The sequence below is a fragment of the Falco rusticolus genome, chromosome 8, assembly GCF_015220075.1.
Source record: "Falco rusticolus isolate bFalRus1 chromosome 8, bFalRus1.pri, whole genome shotgun sequence".
NCBI classification, from domain to species: Eukaryota; Metazoa; Chordata; class Aves; order Falconiformes; family Falconidae; genus Falco; species Falco rusticolus.
The window spans coordinates 56,185,265-56,212,600 of record NC_051194.1 but is presented as its reverse complement, the minus strand read 5'-3'; the positions used below and the strand labels follow the sequence as shown (position 1 = coordinate 56,212,600).

General features: G+C 45.0%; 1 protein-coding gene across 2 annotated transcripts in view; it reads right to left on the bottom strand.

The window, feature by feature from the left end:
• The window catches only part of VWC2L (von Willebrand factor C domain containing 2 like), a 62,915-nt gene that overhangs the window by 15,412 nt on the left and 20,167 nt on the right, over positions 1 to 27,336 (bottom strand). Inside the window, exons 3-4 of one of the 2 annotated variants that reach the window (XM_037397388.1) lie at positions 25,895 to 26,024; positions 17,766 to 19,396 (exon numbers count right to left, since the gene is read on the bottom strand). In XM_037397388.1, the coding sequence (XP_037253285.1) occupies positions 19,371 to 19,396; positions 25,895 to 26,024 (156 nt within the window). In that variant the 3' untranslated portion in view covers positions 17,766 to 19,370. Of the gene's footprint in view, positions 1 to 17,765; positions 19,397 to 25,894; positions 26,025 to 27,336 lie in introns of those variants that run through there. The other variant, XM_037397387.1, reaches the window with a different exon arrangement.

Here is a 27,336-nt window from a genome sequence, read left to right as displayed (position 1 = left end):
ATAATACGGAAGCACGGGAAATTTTGTTGTTAAAATTAGCTGTGGAAAATGCTAATGCAGATTGCAGAAAGCTTTTAAAATCTCTCCCGAATCAGAACCCTACTTTAGTCGAAATGATTGAGGCATGTAACAGAATCGGTACTGTAGATTATAAATTTGAGGCCATGGCTGCTGCTTTTGCAGCCATGCGCGGCCTGGGGAATTGTTATGGTTGTGGCAAACCTGGTCACCTAAAAAAGAATTGTCTGGCTACTAAGGCTGGCGCTAAGCCCCGAGTCCCAGGAATTTGTCCTAGGTGTAAAAAGGGTCGTCATTATGCTAATCAATGTCGGTCCAAGTATGACTTGCAGGGACAACCAATCCAGGGAAACCGATCTCGGAGCGCGGGACAGCGACGCGCGCAGACACAAATAACGCCGTCACCTTTCAACAATTCCCAAAGAGGAGCAGCAGCAGCACCTCAAGTCTTCGCCCAGCAACAGCCGGCAGCGCAGGATTGGACCTGGCAACCGCCCACACAGTAACGTTACTTGATTCCTCGGTTCACTTATTGGCAACAGATATTTCAGGACCCTTACCCCCGAAAACACAGGCCTTATTGATAGGGAGGTCTTCTACAACATTATCCGGTCTTTTTGTATTACCAGGTGTTATTGATTCTGATAGTTCCGAAAACATTAAGATCATGGCATGGACCCCGTTCCCTCCCTGCACGGTGCCGGAAGGCAGCCGTATAGCACAATTGATCCTTATACCCACAGGCAAAAATTATTCAAATTTGGATCAGCTCCAACAAAGGCAGGGTGGGTTTGGTTCGACTGGGAACCCACAAATTTTATGGGTACAGTCTCTTTCTCAAAAACGGCCTATGTGCCAATGTACCCTTGTTCGCGGGGAACAAAAGGTGGTTTTAAATGGAATTATTGACACTGGAGCCGATGTTACGGTAATATCTCAAGCTAAATGGCCGCCACTGTGGCCGCTAGCCAATATTCCCCAAGCGTTAGCTGGGATCGGTGGAACTGGTAAAAGCCACCAGAGCCTGGAGCTTATCCAAATTCAAGGTCCAGAAGGGCGCACTGCTTCTGTCAAACCTTTTGTGTTACCTGTTCCCATGGTTCTATGGGGACGGGACGTGCTATCACAGTGGGGAATGACAATTCGTACCCATTTTTAGGTGGGGCCATTGAAATGCGCGACACCCTAAAATTAACCTGGAGAATTGATACTCCTATTTGGGTAGATCAATGGCCCCTACCTTTAGAAAAGCTTCGCGCCCTTCAGGAGCTGGTCACAGAACAACTCGAAAAAGGACACATTGTACCTTCTACCAGCCCATGGAATTCTCCTGTTTTTGTTATCAGAAAACAAACTGGCAAGTGGCGCTTGCTCCATGATCTCAGAAAAATTAATGATGCTATGGAAGATATGGGAGCCCTCCAACCCGGGCTCCCGTCTCCGACTATGATCCCTCGACACTGGCATTTAACTGTCATAGATCTTAAAGATTGTTTTTTCAGTATCCCGTTACACCCAGATGATGCCCTGAAATTTGCTTTTTCAGTTCCAAGCATCAACATGCAAGCTCCGTTACAGAGATATCAGTGGGTTGTACTGCCACAAGGTATGAAAAATAGCCCTACAATGTGTCAATGGTATGTTGCAAAAATACTCAGTCCTGTCCGAAATGCTATGCCTGCTGTGTTACTGTATCATTATATGGATGATCTTTTAGTGGCAGCACAACATCATGAAGTCATGGAGGAAGCTGTAGCCCTTGTCACAGATGCCGTAAATTCGGCAGGTCTCTGTATAGCACCAGAAAAGGTCCAAAAGTTTCCCCCTTGGAAATATCTGGGCTGGCGAATAAGAGCACAAACAATTGTTCCTCAACCATTGCAGATCAATACCAATGTAAGAAACCTACATGATGCACAAAAATTACTGGGAACAATAAATTGGGTTCGGCCACTATTGGGAATTTCTAATACAGACTTAAGTCCTCTGTTTGAACTACTAAAAGGAGACACTAATCTTTGTTCTCCACGTAATCTTAACCCTGAAGCAGATACTTCTTTGCAAAAGGTTGCCTCAGCTATCGCTTCTCGACAGGCCCACCGATGGGCCCCTGAACTACCTTTTTATTTGATTATTTTAAACCCTGCTCGACAGCCTCATGCCCTGATATTTCAATGGGACCTTCAGAACTCAGACCCCTTATTAATTATTGAATGGATCTTTTTACCTAACCAGTCTATGAAAACTATTTTGACACAACATGAAATGTTTGCCTCTCTGATTGTTAAAGCTAGATCACGCCTGTTAACCTTATCAGGGAAGGATTTTGTCTGTATTTGTCTACCAGTAACAACAGTATACTTACAATGGCTTTATCAGCAATCAGACACCTTTGTTATGGCACTTGCTGACTATACAGGTCAAATAACTTCTCACCCACCTTCACACAAACTGTTTAACATTGACTTTCGTCTGATGTTAAAACCCAAAAGAAGCGAGCGACCCCTACAGGCACTTACTGTGTTTACAGATGGATCAGGCAAATCACATAAATCTGTTCTCCTGTGGTGGGATGATCAAAAGAAACAATGGGACTCTGACATAGAGATGGTCTCCGGTTCATCTCAAATAGTAGAATTAAATGCAGTTGTTCGCGTTTTCCGAAAATGGAATGTACCACTCAACCTTGTCACTGATTCAGCTTATGTTGCAGGAATTGTTACACGAGCGGAAGCTTCTGTGTTGCGGAATGTTTCACATTCACAACTCTTTACCCTGTTACAGGAACTTGTTTTCCTTTTAGACGCTCGATCTGCGCCTTATTTTGTTATGCATATTAGGTCTCACACCTCACTACCTGGTTTTCTTACAGAAGGCAATCGACAAGCTGATCTATTGACGTTACCAGTTCAAGTACTACCAGACCGTATTGCACAAGCTAAACTAAGTCACTCTTTTTTCCATCAAAATGCTGGAGCTCTGAAACGACAATTTGACCTTACTTCTCAACAAGCGTCAAATATTATTGCTGTCTGTCCTGATTGTCAAAAACATTCTTTCCCATCAATTGCAGCAGGAATTAACCCTAGAGGATTACAAAGCCTACAATTATGGCAAACAGATGTCACACATTATTCTGAATTTGGTAACCTTAAATATATCCACTCCTCCATAGATACATTTTCAGGTGCCTTGTTTGCTTCTTGTCACACAGGAGAAAAGGCACGAGATGTTCGTAGACATCTAATGCGTGCTTTTGCTACTTTGGGTATTCCCTCAAAAATAAAAACAGACAATGGTCCAGCTTATGTTTCAACAACTATAAAAACCTTTTTTACCCTATGGGGTATATCTCATGTTACTGGCATTCCTCATTCCCCCACTGGTCAATCTCTCATTGAACGGTCTCATCAGTCTTTAAAACGTCTATTACAACAACAAAAAGGGGGAATAGGAGTTGCTACTCCTGAGGAACGATTACAGAAAGCCTTATATGTTTTTAACTTTTTGAATTGTTCTTTATTAGACAGCAATCCTCCAATAATCCGACATTTCAACGCAAATACTTCACTCGAGATGCGAGTTAAAGCTCCTGTATTGGTTCGTGATCCAGAAACGGGTAAGATAGTGGGGCCTTATCCCCTTGTCACGTGGGGCAGAGGCTATGCTTGTGTTTCCACAGAGGGAGGCCCCCGATGGATCCCAGCAAAGAACGTGCGACCATTCCGTGAACCTTTACCACAAGTTGCGTCCAAAGATTCTGAACAGCGTTTGGAAGAACCTCTTACAAAAGGAGCAGAGCCTGAAGACTCAAGTATTTTAGATGAATAGTTGCTATACGCGTGAGTGTCGCGAAGTATTCCTTAGGGAAGTTTTTTGCAATTTGTGCGGACATTGTGACCTTTGGGTGTTATGTGTATGTTATACTTGTGGCAAGGAGTGGTGGTGCCGCTTAACTTATTCCGGGCGTTGGTGTAATCTTTGTTTAAAGAAAGAATTTGATACAGTGAGACTATTACTTATAACAGGGCATGAACCCTTAGGAAGTAGCCGCCTTTTTGATTATCGCGCTGACTGGCAAAGAGTGGTTATTGAGAGGGCTAAACTCATACAGATTCTTGGTTTGGAATGCAGTAAAACTAATTTAGTACCTGCTATTTGGCCAGTCTCGAAAGAAGACTGGGAACGTATAAAGCAAAAGTGTGAAAGACGGTTTGCCTGGAAAAGGAAAACCAGGCGGTAGAGCCGATCCTTTAAAAAGAGAAATGAAAATGATTAAAGGTAGCTTTGGCATGATGTACCTCTTAACAGGAATCATTACCTCCATCCTCGTTATCAGCACAAAAGCTTGGGAAACCCTCAAGCACATAGAGGATAGAAAAAACCTATGGGTCACCTGGGCGGAGAAAATCAACCAGAGTAGCCTTTGTCTCTCGATGGCTACTCCTTCTGACCCTTTTAGAACGTGTTTATTAGGCATCCCTATTAACATGAGCCTGGTAAACAACTCTACTATAACCCTTGACCCTTCTGTTGTCACATGTGGTCTCCAGTTACCTGGTAGGATACCTCCGTGCTGTGACAAAAATAATATTACCTTTAACGCTTCTTCCCCCTTTATGAAATGTAGTAGCTCTATGTGTACCACAGCTAGAGAAATACAGGAGTTTAACCTTTTAGGCTCTGCCCCCTCAGATCAATGTTTTTGGTTTAACTCTCATATTAATCAAGATGATCCCGTTGATGTCACGTCATATAGGCCATACAACGTGACGGCATATTGTAAAAAACTATTAATGTTACAACGGTCACCTCCAACGCAGGGCGACTGCCGGAGGGAATGTTTTTAATCTGCGGTGATCGAGCTTGGCAGGGAATTCCTCGAAGCGCTAAGGGAGGGCCTTGTTATGTTGGCAGTTTAACGCTATTTACACCAAGTATTACTAATATCTTTCAAGCCAACCATACCCGCAGAAAAAGAGCTCTTGTAGAATTAAGCAGTGATTGTAAGGATAATGTAGAACTCTGGAACCCTCCTGAAGTTATTTTAGCTAGCATATTTGCCCCCGGGATAGCTACAGCACAAGCACTGACACAACTAAGGAAATTAGCATGTTGGACCGGAAAACAGGTTAATATAACGACAAATGTTTTGTCTGAATTGGCCAGTGATGTCCAAGGAATAAGACATGCCCTGTTACAAAATCGTGCCGCAACTGATTTCTTACTTTTAGCACAAGGGCATGGATGTGAAGAGTTTGAAGGAATGTGCTGTATGAACCTTTCTGATCACTCCCAATCAATACACAAACAACTTTCCATTTTGAAAAATAATATGAAAAAACTTCGAGAAAGTAGCGATCCCTTTACAGATTGGTTATCTTCATTAGGTTTGTCTGGATGGTGGATTACAATTTTAGAAAAAATAGCTGTTGTAATAATAATAGTGTTATTGTTAATTTTGCTTTTGCCGTGTGTTATGCAATGTTTACAGAAGCTAATAGCTAACTCTGTGAAACGAGTTCTTATGGTACAACAAGAAGGGGGAAATGAAGGGAATGATTTGTTTAATCCTGAAAGGACCTCCAGTGAAGCTCACCTAATTGAAGGAGGCCTGTGGGAACTCATGAAGAACGGACCACAGGAGAAAGAACATAATGCAATACGACTAGTGGAGGTTTAGGCCGCAAGGGCATTGCGACCTTGGGGCCTGCAGCTATACAATAACAGGATGTAGATCCAGTAAGAGCTGACACTGTCAGCAATCATGAAACTGAGACATGCAGTGGAAAAGTACCGAAGCAGAACTTGTAACCCTAAGAAACGAAGTAAGCAGAGTGAAGAGGAACAGCGAATAAGGAACTTAGCTTTTGCAATATGTAATCACTTTTGCAATATGTAACCAATAAGCTTTGTACACGATTATCTTAGACTATGTATGTAGCCTTATAAAAGAAGCATGTTAAGAGCAATAAAACGGATCTGATTTCCACCTGACCAGGTCTCCTTCTCTCAATCGCGGCAAGGTAAGGGTTTTTTGGAGTTGGTATCAAACAGGTTAATTTAAAAGAAATCAATTAATAAAACTACCATTAAAGTACCACATCAACTAACAATGTTACTGGTAAAATCAATGGCCAAAGGCAGGAAAAGTTGGACCTTCCAGAGATTAAGCCTTTAAGCAAAGAAATATGTATCCAGAGGGTATATTTATCTCTCCATACATAATGTGCCATTGTGCTCCTGCTGCCTTCACCTCACCAGCTTGCGTCCCCAGAGCAACCATGGGACAACGTGTGCCATGGGACAGCCTTGGTCCAGGTGATCAAGCCCTCACAGCCGGTATTTCCCAGGTCGTCCAAAAAAGGGATTGGGATGCAGAGTGGCTAACTCAGCCACAGGGACTTGGCTGGATGTTCCTCCTGCCCACTGCAATGGTGTTGGGGCACCTCCCAAGGCACCGTCCTCAGACACAGGCAGGGAGAAGCAGATCCTGCAGGCAGCAGCAGCTCTTATCCATGCAGACGTGAGAGTAAACCCTTATCTAGGGAATCAAGTGGCAATATAGCCAGCCCTTGACTGCCAAAGTACTACGTCTTTGCTCTCTGCCTGGGTATCTCCATTCAAAGCCGAAGGTTAACAACAAAAGAATAACAACTGGGACTTTTTCTCTGGGTCTTCTGAGCTTTTAGCCAACTTATTCACCTCTTGGTTGTGCTCGGTGTGAAAATTTAATGATTTTTATGGCCCATTTTAACATTTTTATGTCTTTTTTCTTCAGAAAAAAACCCCCACATTTGGTGTAAGAATTAAAACAGTATTTCATCCCTAACTGCAATCACAGATGATGTATGGGAGAGAGCTGGCTGCACGTCAACTCAATATAAAGCCAGAATTGAATCTAACTTGGTCACTACAGCTGTGCATGAAGTTTTATGGGGTGGCTTTTTTCATATCAGTCATAAATGAAGTGGAACCTGTGACCGTGCTAATTTTGTATAAAACAGAAGGAAAAAAATGCAAAATGGGAGGGCTTGGGGAGAAAGAACCAGGATTACTATACATTTATATGAGTTGTGCATTTAGATGTGCAGTCTACTGAAAACACAACCCACCGCTGGATAATGAAACTACAGCGGTTAATGCATGATGACAGTCACACCACTGTGCACATTAGTCGTGGCAGTGGTTACCTGTTGGTGTGAGTAAACCTCTGCACAAACGCCTTGCCAAGAGGAAGAAGGGTTTCTTTAGCTGCAGGAGACCATGCGCTCAGGACAAACATTCAGCTCTTCTCTGAGGAACAGAGCTTCATCGCAATCCAGATGACTGGGAATGTGTCAGTTGGTAAAAAAAAATGCCTTTATGCCTTTCCACCATCGTGAGATGAAATGTGACACTTCGAGAGCATCAGCATGCTCCCTTTTTTTCTTTTTCCACCTGGCAACAGATTTGTCTGAGGAAGGTTTTGAATGTGGGATTGTGTTAGAAATGGAACTTCAAAGCAAAGCAAAAACTTTTCATGTAAGAAGAGAGCTGCCGCTGAAACCATTTCTTTCTAATCTCAGCTTGTGTTTGAGTTGTTGGGTTTTCTGTTGCTGATTTTGAGCAGAGCCCAATTTTCACACTTTGTGTGACACAGCAAGCCCATCTCCCGCTGCCTTCGGCACCATTCCCATCCTCCTGGCCTCCAGTGCTCCCCACCACTCCGCAGACTCCCAGTCTCCACAACAATGGACACAAAACCAGTTGGCCACAGGTAGGCAAGACCCAAGTGATAGGCGAATTTAATGAACATGTCTCAGCCAGTCACTAAAGTTCCGCTTGCAGTAGAAAGGGTGGACTCCTCTGAAAAGCCTTTAACCGAGCTAAGTGGCATTGGCCTTTGGATTTGCCTTTTCTTCACCCCTATAAATTCAGGTCCGGCTGCAGCGGCAGAGCTCCCACTTCTATGCAAATCCATACAAATGATTGATTACCCAGAGAAAGGGTATAACCACAATGGCAGAAAGAGGATTTCTTAATTTGTTTGGGGAATTTAATTACCTGCCTGGGACACTGAAAAGGAAACTTGAGAAAACATCTCCCCTCCAACTCCACCCCAAGCAACCGATAAGCTTGGTGTTAGACAAGACATGGTGCTACTGTGCCAGAATCCGTGGCTCCTGAGGAAATAAGAGGAGGAAGGAGCAGGGCAGGATGGATGGATCTCGAGGGCAAACCACTGCAAGGATGGGCATACCTTGGTCTGATGGACAGATGAGACACACAGAGGTTGGTGCTTCTGGAATAAACAGACTCCTAAACTCTTCTGCTGGGACCTGCCCTGATTTCTCCAACAGCTGCAGAAGCAGCTTTAATCCATGTTTTGTCCCCAGATTTTGCTCTTCCGAGGGCCCATTATGCTACTTGAATTTGATGGTATCCATGGCATTTCCACAGTGCTTTCTGATAGTGTCATGCAAACAGTCAGGTTGCTAATAAAAATAAAATGAGCGGTGCTGGTTTTGCATGTGAATGGTTGCATTTAACAAAATCATCAAATGGAAAAGAATTGTCCTTTTCTTTGCTAATAATTCTGGGTGCCACTTCGAAATGCATTACCACAATCTATGTGGGCTTTTATACTGTGGCAGATGCCATATGATATTATGCTGATGTGCCAGGCCAGGATAGTTACTTTGCACTGTAAGGTAGCACCTAGGAATGAAGAAAAGCTGGGGAAAGTTTATGGTGGATGTATGTGGCTCTGCATCCCTCCCCCCCCAGATTTTCAGAATGCTTCGTCAGCCCTCATTCTGCCAGTCTTTGTTACTTAATTACTGGATAAAACTATTGCTCACTCTCTGGTTTCAGTGGCATCACAGTATCCAAATGGCTCGCAACCAAGAGCCTGTTGTCATTACAGCATCCCTGTGGGGCAGGGAAGAGCACAGGGGAAACTGAGGCACAGAGGCAGTGCCCTGCTTGAGGGGATGTGGGCTGTTGAAACTAAATCCAGCAGACAACTACTTTTAACAAAGCTTGTAGGAACACGACAGGCTTAAGGCTGCCAACTGTGTTCTTGAATGTGATGGAAACCGGTTCAGACCTTATTGGCAGAGGGGAGGAACTGCAGGACAGAGCAGCAAAGTGATGGACAATGACTCCCAAATGAAATTCCCCATTTCTGAGTGCTTCCACATTCTTTAGCTAGTATTCCCTGCCTTGATTTTCTCGTGTTCATTTTGTCCTTCAGGAATTTTTTTAAAGCCAGAAAGAGGATTTAGACATTAGAACAGCTACTGACCTGATACAAGTTAACGATTTTATAAAACGCCTAAAAAATGCTTTACTTTAAAAGATAGATGTTTCCTATTGTATTTTTTCAATGTCAATTAATTACTTAATTCATTAGCAATGTAACACAAGAACAGTCTTTGAAAATCTGGTGCTTTGTGTAGATGCCTTTAATTATGGATAATTAAATACTGTGGAAGGACCTGATTATACCTCTGAGCATTTTCTAATCTGGAAAATGAAACATGCTCTTGTACTCTTGAATGCATATAACAAAAGCTGAACTCAACAACTACAAGCAGTAAAAGAAAGGTGGAAAAAAAAGCACCCCAAAGCCCAGCCCAGCCCCAAACCCCACAGCTGAAGGAGGGTACAATTCCTGGGGAAGTTGAAGGGCTTCACGCACACCCTGCCTGGTTGATTTCTCCGCCCAGGGTTGCACCCGGTCCCTGCCGCGCTGGGATAGGAGCAGAAGGCCAAGTAAGCTCCACACAGAGCCTCTGCAGCCAGAGAGCAAACAGGGGCTCAGGGCAACTCCACGTTGCTAAAGTTGGGAACAGATTTCCAGATGGCCCTTTGTACGTATGGCTGCAATAGCCAAAACTGCTAGAAAGAGCAAAGCACTCTCCAAATGAAATCAGGGCTGACCTTGGAAGATGAAAACTTGCCAGCGCCAGAAGTTACTCTGTTAGCTTGGCTTTGCATTCCTTCCCCTCGCTTTTTTTTTCTTTTTTTCTTTTTCTCCTCTTTATTCCTCCGCAGCAATCACAGTGAGAAAGCCAGCACCCAGAGGGCTGTAATAACCAGTGTCACTGCCACAGAAAGGGTTGTAATTTCAGAAGCCAGTGAAATGTTTATTTTGAAGACAGCATCGCCCCAGCGCTTTCAAGACAGGTCCCCTCCCTACCACAGCTGAGATCCTGCAGTAGGGCCCAAGGAGGTTTATTTTTGGCTCTTTTTACACTCACTGGAAAAAAAGCAGGGGGAAAGGAGGGCCACCGATGTCTAAATAAAGCCAATTTGTGCTGTCAGGCCAGGCACCCTCACTGCGTACGCCTTCCCTTCCTCCTCCCTCCGTATCTTATTTATACTGCTGCCAATTCCTCCCAGCATCCTCACTCCTCCTGCGCCTTCCACAACCGATTGCTTTCTGCCACCAATTACGGTGCCGAGTGATAAAATGAGGCTGGGGGCTTTCCGTTGCCAGCGGCCAGTCCTGCTTGGCTGCCTGGGAGCTGACTTTTGCCGCTGGGCAGCCCAGCCCAAGTCCCTAATGAACCACAGGTTATCAACGTGCCAAGCACACATGCTGCAGATCGGGGCCGTTGAGCATCGTATCACAAGTGAGCCATTAGCCAGCGAGACTAAATACTTATAGAGAGCACAGGCCAGGGCTGGGTAAACGTCCAGTGGATACTTTCGAGAGCAAACAGCATCTATTCCCCGCCTCCTCCCCTGACTCTTATTTTGCATCCTTCTTCCCTGGGCCATGAAGCGATTGCCAAACTCAGCGAATAAACTCTGTTGTCTTATTGAAGATATTTCTCAGGTGGAAAATTCTGGGAGGAAACTCAGGGTGGGTCCTGTGAAACCTCAGGGGCAGGATGACATGAGGAGGGCAAACAAATGGGCTTCATACTGACACTGATTGCTCTGGAGACACAAAAAAGAAGGAAACTGTCATCCCTAACATGGGCTGCCTGTCTGCGTTACAAAGTCAAAGTAGCAACGGAGACTTTGGGGCTGCCGATGTCCAAGTGTGGGGTGTTTCTCTGCCCCACAGAACCCCTCCTGGGGTGCACAGCCAAAATCCTCACTGTGGCAGCTGATTGCAGCTGAATAAAGTAGAAACTCAGTGACTGTGGAGTGAAATGCACAACTAGACACTACAGCATATCGGACGTGTTATCGATGCCACCCAGGGACGTGCTGCCTACATAATTTGCCAGGATTACCTGACCAGTGGTGCCAGAAAGGCTCCCTCTTGTAGGCAAGAGGTCAGAGACTCACTGCTAGCACCTCGCCAAGAAGTTAGCTCCTCCCAACATGACCGCAGTGGGGGTAATTCTGAAAGACAGACGTGTAGCTGACCCCACGAAGACAGCAATAACGCCTCACTAAAAGGTGCTGTTACTAAAAGGACATTAAAAGGTGCCACGCCTGTAAGCACTGCCAGACTCACTGCTGCTTCGACCTTACCAGCTGAGAAAGTTTTGGACATAATGAGCTTATATGGGGGATTTTATTTATTTATTTATTTTCCCTCAGCAGATTAGTGGAAAACAGAAAGCCAATGATATATAGCCCCTTTGCTGACCCCCACGGCAGTGACCTGCTTATTAATGCATGCAGCAATGGAGAACCACTGGGCTGGCCCCACCTAGGAGTCTATATTCCACCAGCACATGCAATACCTGGTTGACTGCAGACTTCCCTGTGCTAACGTTTATGTACTAGAGCAGGTCATGCCTAGAAAACCCGACCCTCAGTTGGGAGGACAAATGCACCGATTTCCTTGATGCACATTGAGCATCCCATTCAAATCTGGCAAATCCTATTCCAACAAGGAAAATCTTTCACACACTGCTTTGAAATTCCGGTGCATCCACAGGGCTGGGGGAGCCAGCCTGTTTGCTGGGTGCAGGCTCCCCCAGCCAGTCTGACAGTGCCTATCAGCATCCCACGTGAACCTGCCAAGTGCCATCCACTGCCACTGCTCCTAATTAGCTAGCAGTCTCCTCTAATCTTGTCTCTGGCTACAGGTTAGCCGTGGCACTTTGTTTAACCCATAGTTAGGAGAGGAGCTTCTTGCTTGATCACATGTGAACCCAAGGAGGGAGAGCACAGGCAGCACTTCCCTGAGATGGAGAAAACAAGCAGGGGAGAAGGGGCAATGCAAACAGCAAAAAACACTACTGCATGCAACAGAGGAGCAAGGAAAGTCCTGGGTGTATAATCCTTTCCTTTGAGGTTGTTCCCCTTCCATCACCACTCCTTCAGCATTTAGATCCATAGACATGTTAGGCTAGATCTGCAAAGAAAAGTAATCACCTTCATTTCATGGGTTGGCTGACTTGGGAAACCCAAGCTACCATTTTGGCAGGGAAGTCCCTCCAGTACAGGTGAAACTGTTCAAGAAGTGGCTCTGGGAGAGGAGCACCAAGCACCGGGAGACCTGAACCAAGCACAGTCCCTCACTCAGATTCTGGCAAGATTTTTCTGGCAAAGTATGGCAGCAAACCAAAGGAGGCAGAGCAGCAGCATAGCAGGGGGGTGCAGACCCTCAGACAAGCAAACTCCCTTCACAGACAAATGCACCCCGGCAGGATTTCTGGCTGTAACTTCACTTTCGGACTTGCCATCCACCCCATGGGGCAGCGCTGCCTCTGCAGGGTGACAGCAGCAGTATCCCCCAGTTTGGAAGGTGCAAGGCTGGCTTATACAGGCACTAGAAGGGGCTCTGGCTATTTTTGTGCTTGTAACAATTTTATTGTCAAGCTGTTAGGATAAAAGAGAGGTGGGGGGAAACCTTCAGCTGCTGAAAAAGCATGGGTGTTCCCCTTGGAGCAAGGTAGCTAGGCCAATTTACATCAGTCTCAGAAACTGGATCAGTGTATTTGCTCTCTAGGAGGGCACAAATGTAGCCAAGAAAAATTGTGGTTTCTATGCAAAATATAGCAACTATATCTGACTGCTACTATTGTGGACAGGTTTTCATTTTTAATCACAGTTTTCTAACTCCTTAACAATTACCATTTGACGTTTCCTGTAATACTCTTCTTTTCGTTTGACACAGCTTGAAAAGTAACCATGAATTCTCTCTTGACCCTTTCCTTGTAGCACAGCGAGGGCACCAGAGCCTCACGTGCATCAACCACAGCACGTCAAACAAAAGCAAGCTAACTCCTCAACAGCTGGCAGCCACTGCCCTGATCCAGAACCCAGTGGGCAGGTCTGCGACTGTTGTGCCATCGGGAAGGGGCTGGTGCCCACGCTACCCATGCAGTTGCCAGCCTCTGCTTGCTGGGAGATAAGAGAAGATGCATTGGATGCTGCTGCAGACCCAGGTCAGATGAATAATCCTCATGCAGAAGGAGTCCCTTGGACGTCACCGGTGGCTGCGATGAGTCAGAGATCAGAGAAGGAGGCTTTTCTGGAAGGAACGCCCAGTGGTGGCTTGGCCCTCATGAAATCAGAGCCTTTGACTTGCAAACTGAGCTGGCTCGGCACTGGCACACCGCGTCAGCTGCAGCGTGTTCCCCAGCCGCTGCTCAGACACAGCCTGAGGAGCTGATGGGGGGCATTATTTACTCCCTGGGATTTGCAGTCTTTTCTGTATGCGGTAAGAGCTAGGCGGGGATGGCATGGAAAGCACGCTGGTAATTTTTGTTCAGAAGCCAGAAACAGGGCAAGTGCACTGACATGAGCTAATGAGACTCAGGAATAGTGAAGCAATATTGAACCAGGGCTCTTCCACCCGTGTCTCCTGACATTTCCCACGTATGGCAATCAGACAAGAAAGTGCAATTCAAAGTGCTATTTTGCAAATAGCAAAGCCTGCAGGCCTGATCCTGCAAAGTGCAGATGGTTTCCCAAGAAGTGCTGGGTGCCGACAGTGCTCGGCGTGGGAAGTGGTGGCCCCAAAAGCATCTAACCCGAGTAGCATTTGAATCCCATCCTGGACCTGACAACCTACCCAGGCTAGGGTGAGAGCTGAGTGGGAAGGATGTTTCCCATTTCTGCTATTCCTTTCCCACTCAAATGGGGGGGAAAAGTTAAAGTTGCAAACACTTTTTAGTTTGAATAAAAATCAGAGCAGGTTGTCTGAAATAATTAATTGAACAAAATTCATTTCTGTCTTCCCGGTTTGAAAAGTTCCGAATTATAAAATAAAGATCTATATCCAAAACCATGTCACCCCTGCCACCCTCCCAGATTTGCACCAGTTTGTTTTGAAAGCATTAAAATGGGGCACCTGATCATTTCAAGGTTTTTTTCCTGACCTTTTTAAACGTACAAACAGCGAGTTTGCTATAATTGGCCTTTTTCCCAGGGATGTTTCAGTGAGTCAGCGTTTTCTGACCAACATACTCCCATCTTCTTCAAAGAGTCTCAACTGGCTGCAGTGAAAAAAGCCTGAGCTTTGAAAGGTCAGGGAGAACTTTGTGTGCTCATCTTCACACAGACCCATTTCTCTCAACAGATCCTGCACAGGACATCAGTCCTTTTCTCTTTGCTACACCAGGTCCTGCTGCACTTAATTCTAACGAATGCGAGCTTCCCTACCAGCACTACCTGGCACAAAACATTTTTAACTGGGACAAAAATGTGACTTAGTTGATGATAGATAGTGACTTAGATTAGCTATTAGGAAGGAATTCTTTGCTGTGGGGGTGGTGAGACACTGGCCCAGGCTGCCCAGAGCAGCTGTGGCTGCCCCATCCCTGGCAGTGTTCAAGGCCAGGTTGGACGGGGCTGTGAGCAGCCTGGGCTGGTGGAAGGTGGCCCTGCCCGTGGCAGGGCAATAGGAACTTGGTCATCTTTAAGGTCTCTTCCAACCCAAACCGTTCTGTGATTCTATGATCTTTTGTGCAAGAATAAGGTTAAATCATACATACAATTAGATCCCATACACCCTGAGTTCATTGCAGACAGGGCAGATATCAAACTCTGTTTGTTAGGTAGGACTGCCACTCTGTGGTGTTTTCCATACTGTTTTGAAGGGTTTATAGTCTGATTTTTTTAGTTTCTACCATGAGCACATTCTGATTTCTATGGTTTTGAGTTTCAAGAACTTGTGTACAAAAATAAATGATAAGGAATACAGACATGCCTACACAGGGTTGCTAAGAGTGACCATGCTTTGCAACGAGACCCACGTAGTGCATACCTACCCCCCAAAGGATGGGTTCCTTCAGCCCAGCAGAGAAGCAGTATTTCCTCAGGACACAGAAGTTAGGAGGACCACGGGGCCATCGCTGCCTTTGCTAACGACCTACTGTATCACCTGGGGTGCATCACTGCCCTCCTCCCTGCCTCCTCTCCTGCCCAGTCCTTATTTCAGGTGTGAACTCTGCATCTCAAAGCTCTACACATGAAGGCTCCCTGGTGGCTTAGTGCTTCTGGAGACGAAAATTGTAAGAGGTAAGAATGCAGTGACAGCTTTTCCTGTGGAGGGAGAGAACACATACATACTGCTAAAGAAAACAGGACATGAGATTCTCCTCTGGTTCTGATGCCACATGGCAAAGACTGGCCACATCCACACCACCCAGCACTTCTCCCTGGACCTCCTCCAGACCCCAGGATGTTCCCCTCTTCACCCTAAGGCGTAATTATTTTGTGCGCCTTTCTTTGGACTGCTTGAGCTAACAAGACAGCAGCCCTACGGTCCAGTGGGGTGATGATTCCTTAGCATCAAGGGTGCCGTACGTGCCTCAGGGTTGGGGTGAAGACACAGCTAGGCTGTGGAGCACACCAAGCCTGCTACAACGGCACTGGCTGACTGCTGTGACTTAGGTGTGCCACCCATTACAAAATGCTGACAATCAGGGTCCCAAGGATGAGTTCTCTGCCCAGCCCTCTTTTATTTAGCTGTACCAATATGGCCAGAGGTGCAAGGAACTGAACCACACCAACCCAACAAGACAAAGCAAAGAAATCAAGATCCTCCCCTCTTTTCCACTGGGCTTTTATTTGCTGATGACCAAGCCTAAGCTCTTCAGTCTTAGGTATTAATTCAGATAAACATTGCAGAAGAGTTTTCTAAACACAGAAAGCAAGAAATTAACCCCCCAGCCAGCCAAGCTCTTTGCAGCCTGTGCAGCAGGAACTGAGGCAAGAGAAGCCTCATGCTGCAGGAGCCATGCCTTGGTGCTGAGCTTGTAGACCTGCACTCAGAGCTGAAAGCACCCATGAAAAGCCAGAGCAGGAAGACAGCTAACTGAGAGAGAGAGGGGTGGGCCAAGGGAGGGGAAGGAAATGGATGCTGATGCTTATGGGCCGAAGAGCATCCCTGGAGAACGGGGACCAGCAATATCTGATGGCAGTCTTGGCGCTGTACCAGCCTCAAAGCTGTCCTACAGGAACTTTCTCCAGGCAACACAGCTCCACCACTGTCACACAGCAGTATTGCCACCACATAAAAATTTTTTTCACCCTCACCCAACACCCACAAAAAATTGTGGGTCCCTCTGGACAAACAGTTCCACCAAACCTGCACTTATTTTCATTCTGCCCATCAGATTCACTCCATCAGAAAATCAGGGACAGAGAAGAAGAAAAACGCACCTTAAAAATTCTTTCTAGCCCCTCCAGCCAAACTGATTGGTGAGCTTGCAAGTGTACCAGGCTAGGATGATGCAATACCCAGAATGAGATTACTGCCCTCATTTCCTTTGCAGAGGTGTGTAGGTGTAGCAAAGACAGAAGGCTGCGGCTGAAATTGAGGACCCTATCAAAGAAGCAGAGAGGACGGAGATGTAGAAAAGGTGGAGGGAAGGAAAGGAAGCAGGAGGAGAAAACTTCTAAGTGCCTTTTTAAATTCTGTTTTCTCAGACTTGCTTAGCTCTAATCTTTAATTCATATTTTCATTAGTCTCTTTGCTCTGTAAAGTCTGCATTTCGTGTAAAAGGACCAGCTCAAACATCAATTATTTGACATAAGTCAACCCCTTGTTAAAGTCCTCTACTCTACATATATGTAGGCTCCAATAAAAGAAGCATTAAACATTCATTAAATTAGAAATACATGAAGACAGTGTCTGCCACTCTTCTCATACAGATATGCTTAATAATCCCAACCTTCTAGAGCAGCAAAAGCAAACCCATCTCTAATCCTTTTAGAAAGCCTGACCATGCAAAACACCCCAGCCTCCTGCAGTTTGCCTGTGAGTCACCCAGAGATATGAGCTCTTGCAGGTCAGATCCTCAGCTGGAGTAAATCAGAGTGAAACACCACTGCCAGCATTACACCAAGTGACACAGACTCAGGATTTGGCTTAGGCTTCTCTTGCAGCAAAAAGGTTTACAGCAATGCAACTGAATAATCATGTCACTTTTGGTCTTTTAAGTTACACCAAGAATCTGATCAGTGGGGGATAGCAAGACCACTTCTGCTTTAATTTCAGTGCTGCCTGGGCTGCTGGTGTACTGCAAAAGGAACTTGTTTTCCCAACCTGAACCTAGGAACTTTTTCCCCCCAAAAAACCCAAACCTATCCCCCTCCTCTACAATATACTATCATGATGGTAGTGGATCTTGAGCTACCACTGTCATAGGCTTGTGCACACAAATTTCAGCAACATTTTCCCAAGGGGAAACAATCACTGATGAGAAGATGCTTCTTCAAAACTATTTTTGAGTTTAAAGAGCAATGCAGACCATGTAACGTGTTTCCCACATCTCTGTGAGCTGTGTCCACTTAATGATTTGGAACAAGTCGCATCCAACAAACGGCTCCTCATAATCCTTCCCGACCCTTCTCTTTGGGGAGCCCATAGACATTCATTTTGAACTACACTGGGGGGGGGGAAGCATGGAAACATGGTTAGGACCTGGGGTAAAAATGCAGGACAGCGGCTTTCAGCTCCTGCCTGGCCTTTGGCTGTCTGGCAGTCTTCTCCTGCCTTGTTTAATAAACTACCATTTTCTTGCTTCCTGGGCAGAGGAAGGGACCACGAATGCTCGGGAAGCTGACCTGTGAGTGCGCAGATGAACACATCGGGTCAAACAGGGCTGCTGTCCTGCTGGCTCCCTACCACAGCACTCTTTGAATTGAGCTTTTCCCAGCAGCATCCCTGTCACTCTGATGCTACACAGTCCAGCAGCTACCGCTTTGTGTGAGCACCGAGCTGTGTGACAGAGTTAATCACATTAAGTGCTGTTCAGTTCATGTCTTTTTTTGTTCTCTAAAGACTTTTCCTCTCTCTTGCCTCTTTTAGTCTATCCTTCTTCTAAACACCAGGCGGTGGCAGATTCAACTCGGCCATCCTTGATGCTATCCACCACCACCACCTCCTGATTTTGGAAGATTTAATGTCTATATACCTTTCCAAAGCTTTTCACTGTTATTAGATGACTCTTTCAACAGCTGTGTCCACAGGGAGCAGGTCACAGTCTTGAGTCAGGGGGGCATTTAAGCACCTGGATAATCCAGCTGCCTGAGATTTCCAAAGGCAATGGAGGGGCTAGCTATTGACAGATGCTTATGTACCTAACTCTCATCAGCAAGTTCAGCATCTACATGCCTTCAACCATTTGGCCCAAAGTAATGGAGGTGAACGAGCTCCACTGAAAATCAATTTCAGTGAAATGACTTCTTTTTTCAAAGAACAGTAAAGCAAGTTCTGAAGTACTTTGTCAGGATGGTGACCGCCTGGCCCAAATATACCGCCTTGTTTTCAATCTTGATCTTCTACCGGATTTTAAATCAATCATTTTTTTCCTCTGTTGGTAGTCAAATCACTCCTTTAATTGAGCTAATAGGGCATCACAGTTTACACTCCTTCTGGTAAACACAAAGAACATTAGCCGACAATCAAAAACGCATCCTTTGCAGTCTCACAAATTTTCTTCTGTGTTCAGCCTTCCAAACCCGTTGATTTACACAGCTGGCCACAAAGCCTTGGTGCGTTGAGTTCTGTCATTGCAATGTTAAGTTGGCTTCTGCAGGTTCTGCAAAAATGGAAGACGGCTCCTGATTTGGGGTGGCATCTCTGCATCAGCACAGCAGTGCTAAGGAGGCAGCTGCGAAACACCCACCAGCCCCCACATTGCCTGAAGACGAGCAGGTCCTTCTCGTGACCCCTCAGCCTGACATCTGAATGGGGGGAGAGTGGTGGAGTCAAAACTTGGCTGGTTGCCATGAATACTTCATCCACCAAGAACGAAGGGTGATGCGGCTACGCTATGCTACCGGCTTCGGTCTCCGGGGCCTATGGAGAGGATCGTGGAGTCCAGCAAAGTCCAGCATGGGGGATACATCATCTTCTTGGCTGGTCACATTCAACTTGCATCTGCACAATCAATCAGCATATTGCATAGACTTTGTCTGAAGGGGTTTTAACTGCAATCTTAAAATCTGGCCATTTCAGGAATTCCTGAAATAAATTAGAAGAGGAATTTTATTTAGTTGTTTTTTCCTAAAGGAATTTCCCCATGGCTTCAAACCACTGTTTTCCATAAAGTAAATGAATATGAAGTCTTCTCTCATCCTCTTGCCACATTTTCTGTGTCACCTTTATCCTGCAACAGCTGTATATAATCGAATGGCAGACAAAACATCCTCTCCCCAAAACCTTCCTTTTTTTTCTCAAACTTTTAGTAATTTTTATCCACAATTCATTGATTTTTTTGTACTGATCATGGTAGGAGCAGATGCTTTCCAAAACAATGACCTGGAGATTCAATGATCCATATCTTGCAGATAAATAACAAGCTATATTTATGCAGTAAAGCACAGGTAACTTAATATCCAGGCACTGGATTATTCAATATTAAAATCTTGGCACATTTCAAGATAGCCGATAATTTGGAACAACAGAGACCATGTGGCAAAGTTCTTTTTGTCACTATTGGTTAACAACATGCACTGTTAATCTATTACCTTTGCCGAAAATACAATAAATAATTTACATTTATATGGAGCCTTTTGTTCTCCAAAATCCCAAAAGGTTTTCCAAAATAAACACATCACATTGCCTCTCTGAGACAACACTTGGGCATTGATTTGGTTGTCTCTCTGATTCAGAAGAAAGAGCCCAGTTCATTGACTGCATCACCAATACCTCATTCTGTGGCATCCAGATTTTCCTGATAAGTCTACCTACACAAACGGTAATCAGTATTAACCCTGCTTAATGTATAAATGTAATTGAAGTTCCTGAACGAACTTCCACCCAGCACCTGGCTGGGCAGGATGGGAACAGCCTGGCCTGGGGGCTGCCTGCCCATGTGGCAGCACCAATTCTTCCTGTTGTCCACAGCAGAGCTTTTCCAAAGGGACACCCCTTCGGCCCTTGGAGACTTCCAAAAATCATCTGCTTAGAAAAAAGGCATTTCTACCGAGCCCTTGCTAGGAAAAGGCAGCCTCGAAGGTCAGCCCCTGGGTGTTTACTCTACACAGTGGCGTGCGGAATTCACTCAGGGACACATGTAATGAATATTTGTTTGCTAAAGGAAAGGCTGCTCTCAGCTTCGACAGGCTGGGAGAATCCTCAGGGGTTTTCTGGGCAAAACATGCGGCGTTACAGAAGGAACAGGCTGGGGTGCAGAATGCTTATTTCAAATTAACTCAAACAGAGAAATAATGAACAGCAAGTTTATATTCTCAGTAAATTAAGAGAGAAGCTTAGGTAAAATGTGGCTTTATATGCATGGAAATAAATTATTATTTACTCGCTTTCGTGCTCATGCCCTCAAAGATGAAGACATTTGTATAGAATTATTAATATTTATAGCATATTACAATGAATACCCATATGAGCTTTCCCTGAATACATGCTATTTTACTGAAGCAAAATCTGTTGAAGGTCAAAGGCATCTTTTACTTGTGCGTAGAGGCCGGGATCAGACTCTGTACTTTGAAATCTGTATCAACTGTGATAATTTAAAACTTTAATTAAAGACTCACTGAAAGATTATCTACAAACATGTCTTCCTGCTGCCCAGTATTTCATCACGAACGTCTCCAGAAGCCCACGCTAACGTGAGTAAGCACGCTTGCCAGGAAGTATTTCATTGTGGACATGTTAGCTTTTATCTGTCTTGTTGGGTAACAAATTCTTTTGTTGAGGATTGGTGGCAACAAAAATTAAATTAAAAGCAAAACCAGTCCCCAAAACAGAAATTTATAATGCTTATTCTGTTCATCCCTCAAGAAAATGGAAGTGCCACAGCAAAGTCTTATTTTAGGAATTGCGTTAATGTATGTGTAAATGGGTGAAGGCGCCTTTGAAATGCTCTGAAAAGAATTTCACACTTTAGAGAGGAGAAGAAGTTAACAATTCTATTGTGGCATTTATTAGAATTTTTAAATTAATTTCCCCAACACAGCTGCGCCATAAAATTCCCCATGATGATGGATTTTTGCTAATGTCGAGATTATTTTTGGATAGAATTCTGAAGGAGCACTTTGTGAAATCAGGAGAACACGGGTTGCTGGGAGCCCTGTGCTGCCCTTTTCTTGCCTCCACTCACCTCCAGCCTTTCCCCAAGCAGCTGCGAGGCTGCTAATTTGAAATTGCATCTGTTTTTCCTTCCACGGAGCATCAAATGGGGGACAGATGCACAAGTGTGTAAAGCTGAGCCCCCTCAGAGCAGTGAGCAAAGATCAGCGTGCCACTACCTCAGCACGGCACGGGAGGAAGGACCTCCAAGGCCACCTGGGGACACCCTGCTGGAGCACATCCACTCACCCCCCCAGGAAGGGCATGTTGGGAGCACGTGGTTTCAGCTCTGAACAAACAGCACTGGCGAAGGTGAAACACAATTAATTTATCCCTTTGTGCACAGCAGCAGGTGAGAGTTGTTTGGAGCTGGCAAAGAGGAACCCATTTAATCTGGATCACAGATTAAACCAGATGAAGAGATGAGAGTGATGATACACCAGGGATCCTCGCATCCTTGCGAGACCACATCCAAAGGGTTGAAGGAAATGCAAAGAGCAATCTCACAGAGATACATAAGGAAGGGCTTTAAAAAAACATCCCACCAATAGTGAGGTTCAGCCCCCAGCAATGGATGGACCTACGGGGAGGGACAAACGGAGATTTGGAAATGAAGAGTTCAGAGTCAGGTGAGAAGACCCAGGGAAGTCTGAACACCACCACACAGGCATGTCTACAGCCCTGGGCACAGGAGGATGGGACCTGTGGGGGATTTTTGCTTGGAAACGCTTTGGCGTAAGCAGAGTGGATAGATGTTCTTCCTGAACTGCAGGAGAACTTGGGGGCAGGAGGGATAGCACAGATGGTGGCAGCCACAATTGATTTTAACAGTGCTAGGCAAGTTTTAGATCCCGCAGAGGAGAGAGTTAACAATAGCTGACACACTTTTGTCTGGAGAAGTCACAATGACTAGAAATAACAACTCGGGGCCATAATTCTGTGGTCTGTCAGACTACCAGGGATGTGAAATCCAGTGACCTTTCATCTCCACGACAGAAATACTGTGCAGCACCTGGAGCCATTGTCCTTAAAACACACTCTGACAAGCTGGGTGATGGGACACAAAGGAGGAAATGTCCTCTCCTTCCCTCACCTCCAAATTTTAACCTCCCAGTGAACTCCACCTGCTCTGTGTGTAGTGCGGTATCCTTTGCTGAGCACAGCCGGCTTTGCACGAGCTACAGCATCTAGTGAAGCACAAGATAACAATTCTATTTCTTTTGACAATATGGAATAAATCTCCAAAGCCACTTGTTCAGACTGCTCTTAAATGATGGTAGAGGGAGAGAAATTGATATTGGCTTTTTATGAATCTTCAGGTCAGGTATGTTAGAATCAACAGATTTTTGCATTAACCTCACTGCTTCACAGCACTTTTGCCCTTGGCATGATATAATTAAGAAAGGCATGAAAATCTATCTGAATGTATCGAGAGGAAATTATTCTCCCATTAGTGGCAGCAACAGCTAAACAAGCAGGCAAGCCACGCTGCTAGCAAAGTGTAGCAAATGATGCAGGGCTGTGTTTTAACCTAAACCAAGGATTTTCCTTACCAAAATTTTAAGGAGTAGCTTTTAAAATGAAGATTTGCACTATGTGTTGTTCTGGGGATTCTGTTGTTCCCCCTGCCCCCCCACCCCCAACAGCTGTATCCTTGAGCTTTTCGGTTTGCCAGTCTAAAATGTGGACCACAGGGACTGAGACTAAGCTAAAATCCTTTCACCACACTGAAACATGGCACGGTAACTGCCTTCACCATTTTGGTAGAAAGCAAAAGCTACTGGTTGGAAAGAAAACCCCCAAATAAATAAATAAATAAATAAAAATAAACAAAAAAAGGTGGGTAGGGGGGTGGGTTCAGTCATTTAAGTGGTTCTGTCAGTTTGTGCTATCTTCATGCATTTGTGGAACTGAGCTTTAATTGACTGGCTGTGCCGGAGAGCTGAAAGATAAATTCTTTGTCTCAGGATGAACAGACAGCGTAAAGCATTGCAATTCTCATTCATTAGGATGTGTCAGAGGGATTCAGAAGGGGAGGAGACACAACAATGTCTGTTACTCTTGCACATGAAGTTCCCAAAAATGTAAGAGGGAGACAAAGGGTGTGAACCACACCAGGCGCCACATCCAAGAGCAGTAACAAAATTTGCTCATCAGATTCCCTGTGAGAACAGAGACTACCTTGACACCTACTTATTTCCATCACTGTGTGAATTATTTGATTTCATTTGTAGGATAAAGCCTTGGCCAGTCAGCTCCAGCTGCAGCAGGCGGAGCAGAAAGCCCTGCCAGCCGAGGGGTCTCACATCTCATCCCTACAGTCAGGCTGGGATGCAAGAAGGGGTTCAGCTCCCCTCCACAGCACTGACCATGTAGGTATGCTCCTTGACCCCAAGGAACAGCTGTGCCACCGCACCGCCTCTCCCCTTCACCCACCAGTGGCTCAGAGCTGTGCTGCAAGCCCCGGTCTCCCCGGCCCCATAGACCAGGATCCCCAAGGCATGTAGGATGGTGAAAAATACTTCCCTGCCTAGAACGGGTTTCAGAGAACTTTATATCTGTATCCCCTACAGATGAGTGAAGAAAGAAGTGGAGAAATTTGGCAAAACCATGGAGAAAGCTTCCTGGCTTCTAGCTGAGGGTTGCAATCACTACACCGTGCCTTGAAGCCCCTTCAGCAGGTGGCTCATTTTCCTTCTGTCCCCCTGTCCTCCTACCCATCAGTAGCAGCTGCTTCCTTCCCCTTCCTCCTGGTTATCTGAGCACTCTGTTTCTGAAAGACACTCCTGGTCACCAGGGATGTTGCGGACTGCAACACAGAAAATCACTGACATCCAGAGTCAGGGAGCCTGGTTACAGGGGGAAATGGTCATGGTGGTAAAGGGCTGGTAGGGAAACCCAGCAGCTCCTGGACCTATGTGAAGTCACCTTTGAGTCTGCACTGCTGGGAAGCCAGAGGGATGCTCACAGTTTGGATTCATGTGACGCGAACCAGATGGGAAGGAATTGGTGAGTGCTGCCACCGTAAATGAGGTGGATTCAGCATGGTACCCTATACGTGATGGGAACACAGAGGCCAAACACACACGAGCGGCGTTTGCTCAGGTGTAAATGACTGAGCTATGGTAACAGACACGGCGATGGCCAGTGTTACCCCTCTGAGTCATTAACCCAAGACATCAATCTTCTTGAGTGCGACGGGAAACCTCACACCCAAGCACGGTGGGCCATGTGCAAAGGTGGCGGATAGAGCTGGTTAACATACCTTTTCTCTGAAGTTCATCAACAACAATAACAAAACAATGAAATTTCCTATAAACATTTTCTGCTTTTCAACAGAAACACAAAACTCTAAATGAAAATCTTTCAAAATATTTTAAAGTAAAAATCATGGTTTAATACAAACCTCAGAATTCTAAGTAGTATTTTTTCCTTTTTTCCAGACTTCCAAGTCTTAATTTTGCCAATTCCTTTAATAAGAATATTTTGCATTTCCAATTCTTTGCCTTTTTTCTGTCTTAAAGAGCAGAAAATGTGTTGAAAATGTTATTTCTTTGTAAACATTTTCATTTAGATCCAAAAGCAACCATTAAACTTATCCAGCAGCAGTGATGTATGTAAGAGGAAATATATATATGGATAGTGAATTCTAAACACGAGAAGATGAGTCTAAGTAGCCATTTCTTACATGTTAAGAAAGCCATGAAGAGGTTTATGTGAAGCTGGCTCACCTCTTAACCTGTCTTCATATTTATGTCAGGAGAAAGGTGCTTTTCCAGAGACATATGTGTGTACAGGCTGCAGCACAAGACCAGGGAGACCTTCTCTGGAAACAGATTTATTTTCCAAAGAGGTACTTTCGGTCATCCCAAAACCTGTCTTGAAAGTGTTGCTGAATCAGACTCCAATTCATGAAATCGCTTCAGCAGGACGATGAGGGCCAACACTCCACACACAGACTCCAGCACACAAACTAACGGTGTTACAGGCTTGGTGGGTGTCTTACTGGCCCCAGTGGAAGTTTTGCCATTAATTTTGGTGAGTCTTCCCCTGGTTTTAGCTAATAACCACTGTTTCCTTAATTTAGGGACAAAGACTCTCTCTTTTCTTCTATACTTGATTTCATGTTAGACTAATTATGAGAAAAAAAGCAAAGACATGAAACTACTATCACTGATATTGGGACTCGGTCCTGTAAAGCCTTACTGAAGTCAGCAATCCCACCAACTTCTATGAGAAGACACAGGCCAGGAAGGGCGGCCTTAATTTTCACAGTTGCCACCTCGTAACTGAAGCCCAGGCACAAGGAGAAGCAACATCCCCAGTGCCAGCCTGTGCGAGGGAAGCAAATCGCCTGGCAATGCATCAGCAACAACATTTTAACGAAATGTTTCCTTTATATCTCTTAAAGCCAACACAGTACTTTCTTACCATTTTTGCAGACAGGACAACACTGTTCTGGTTCATAGACTGGGTTGACACACTCGGGAACTGCGCAGTCTGCTACAACACAGTGAACTTCATTGCTGGGCTCGCAGCGACACCATTCGCATGGCGAGGGCTAGGAACAAATCTAAAATTAGCCCATTTCCTCCTGTAGCTCAGAAGTTTGCAACATTTCTATCTTGCCATAAGATAAACACATCAGCGTTCAATACCTCTTGACTGCATTCATTCATCATGGGTAATATAAATTAACCTACAGAACAAAATAGCAACATCTGCAACAGGCAACCAGAACATCAGAAAAACCAGCGAGCATGATACTTGTTTTCCCAGAGAGAGTGTGGGGTTTCTGAGCTTTCATGAGACTTTAGGTCCCTTCATCAAAGAAATCCAGCTGAAGCCACTAGGTCGTACCTCTGCTCTACCCATCTGTTGTTATCTGGCTGGAAGCAGAGCAGGATTTTGGAAGATCCCGAGTGGTGGTTCATCCCAGGAAGGGAGGACAGGGTGATTTTCCAGGTCATACTCATAGCTCATGTAGACCACCACTGCCAGCAAACCCCAAGCTGTCAGAAAGGTGCTGCTGGGGTGGCCTGCCCATCTGCCAGCCTCTCAAAAGGCTTTCATCCCCACTTTTCAGAGCAGAGGAGCAAAGTGTTGTTCTTGGAGGGGCAAAAACATTTTACTCTGAGTTTATGCACCACCTGCATAAGGGGTCTGTAAGCACTCCCAATAACATAACCCATTAGATCTGGTCCTGGACCCACTCCTGCTTGTTGCAAAAACTGCCTCACACAAAATATGTAAATAATTAAAAGCCTGAATAATTCTGCTGAAGTCAGGGAGTTCTGGATTAAAGCACCCAGCTAAATGGTTTCATTTCAGCTCCATCAATTCAGTCTCTATCCACTGCCAAACAGTAGAGAGCTGTCACTGTCTCACCCTTTGAAAAGCTGTGGAAATCTGTTGAAAAATAGAAAGGTCAGTGTTTTAAGGTTCCCAGTGTCCTTATGTGTGCGTAAGTGTGATGAAAGAAAGGATGACAACAGAGCTAAGAAAAGAGAGTAAGAGAAGAATCTGCAAGGAAAATATCTTCCTTTCAGTATCTGTAGGTTCAACATGTAACTCCTAATTCCTCAGGAACAGTAAGTCCAGCACTAACAATTGAATGAGTAAATGTGGGAAAAAAATCTGCTTTCTGTTGCATTGATGGGAACCTGCAGCAATGGGATTTCCTCCTTAATTAAAAAAAACAAACACCACAAAACAAAAACAAAAAAAAAAGTGAGATGCAAAGCAGAGGAGGATTCATCCCCATATGTTTCAGACCCCAGTGATAGGTCACTCATTTCTACAAGACAGATACAACTAGTGAGCCCTGGTCCTAGTTCTGGCAGGTAAAAAGCTTTTCAGTTCACCTCTAAGAA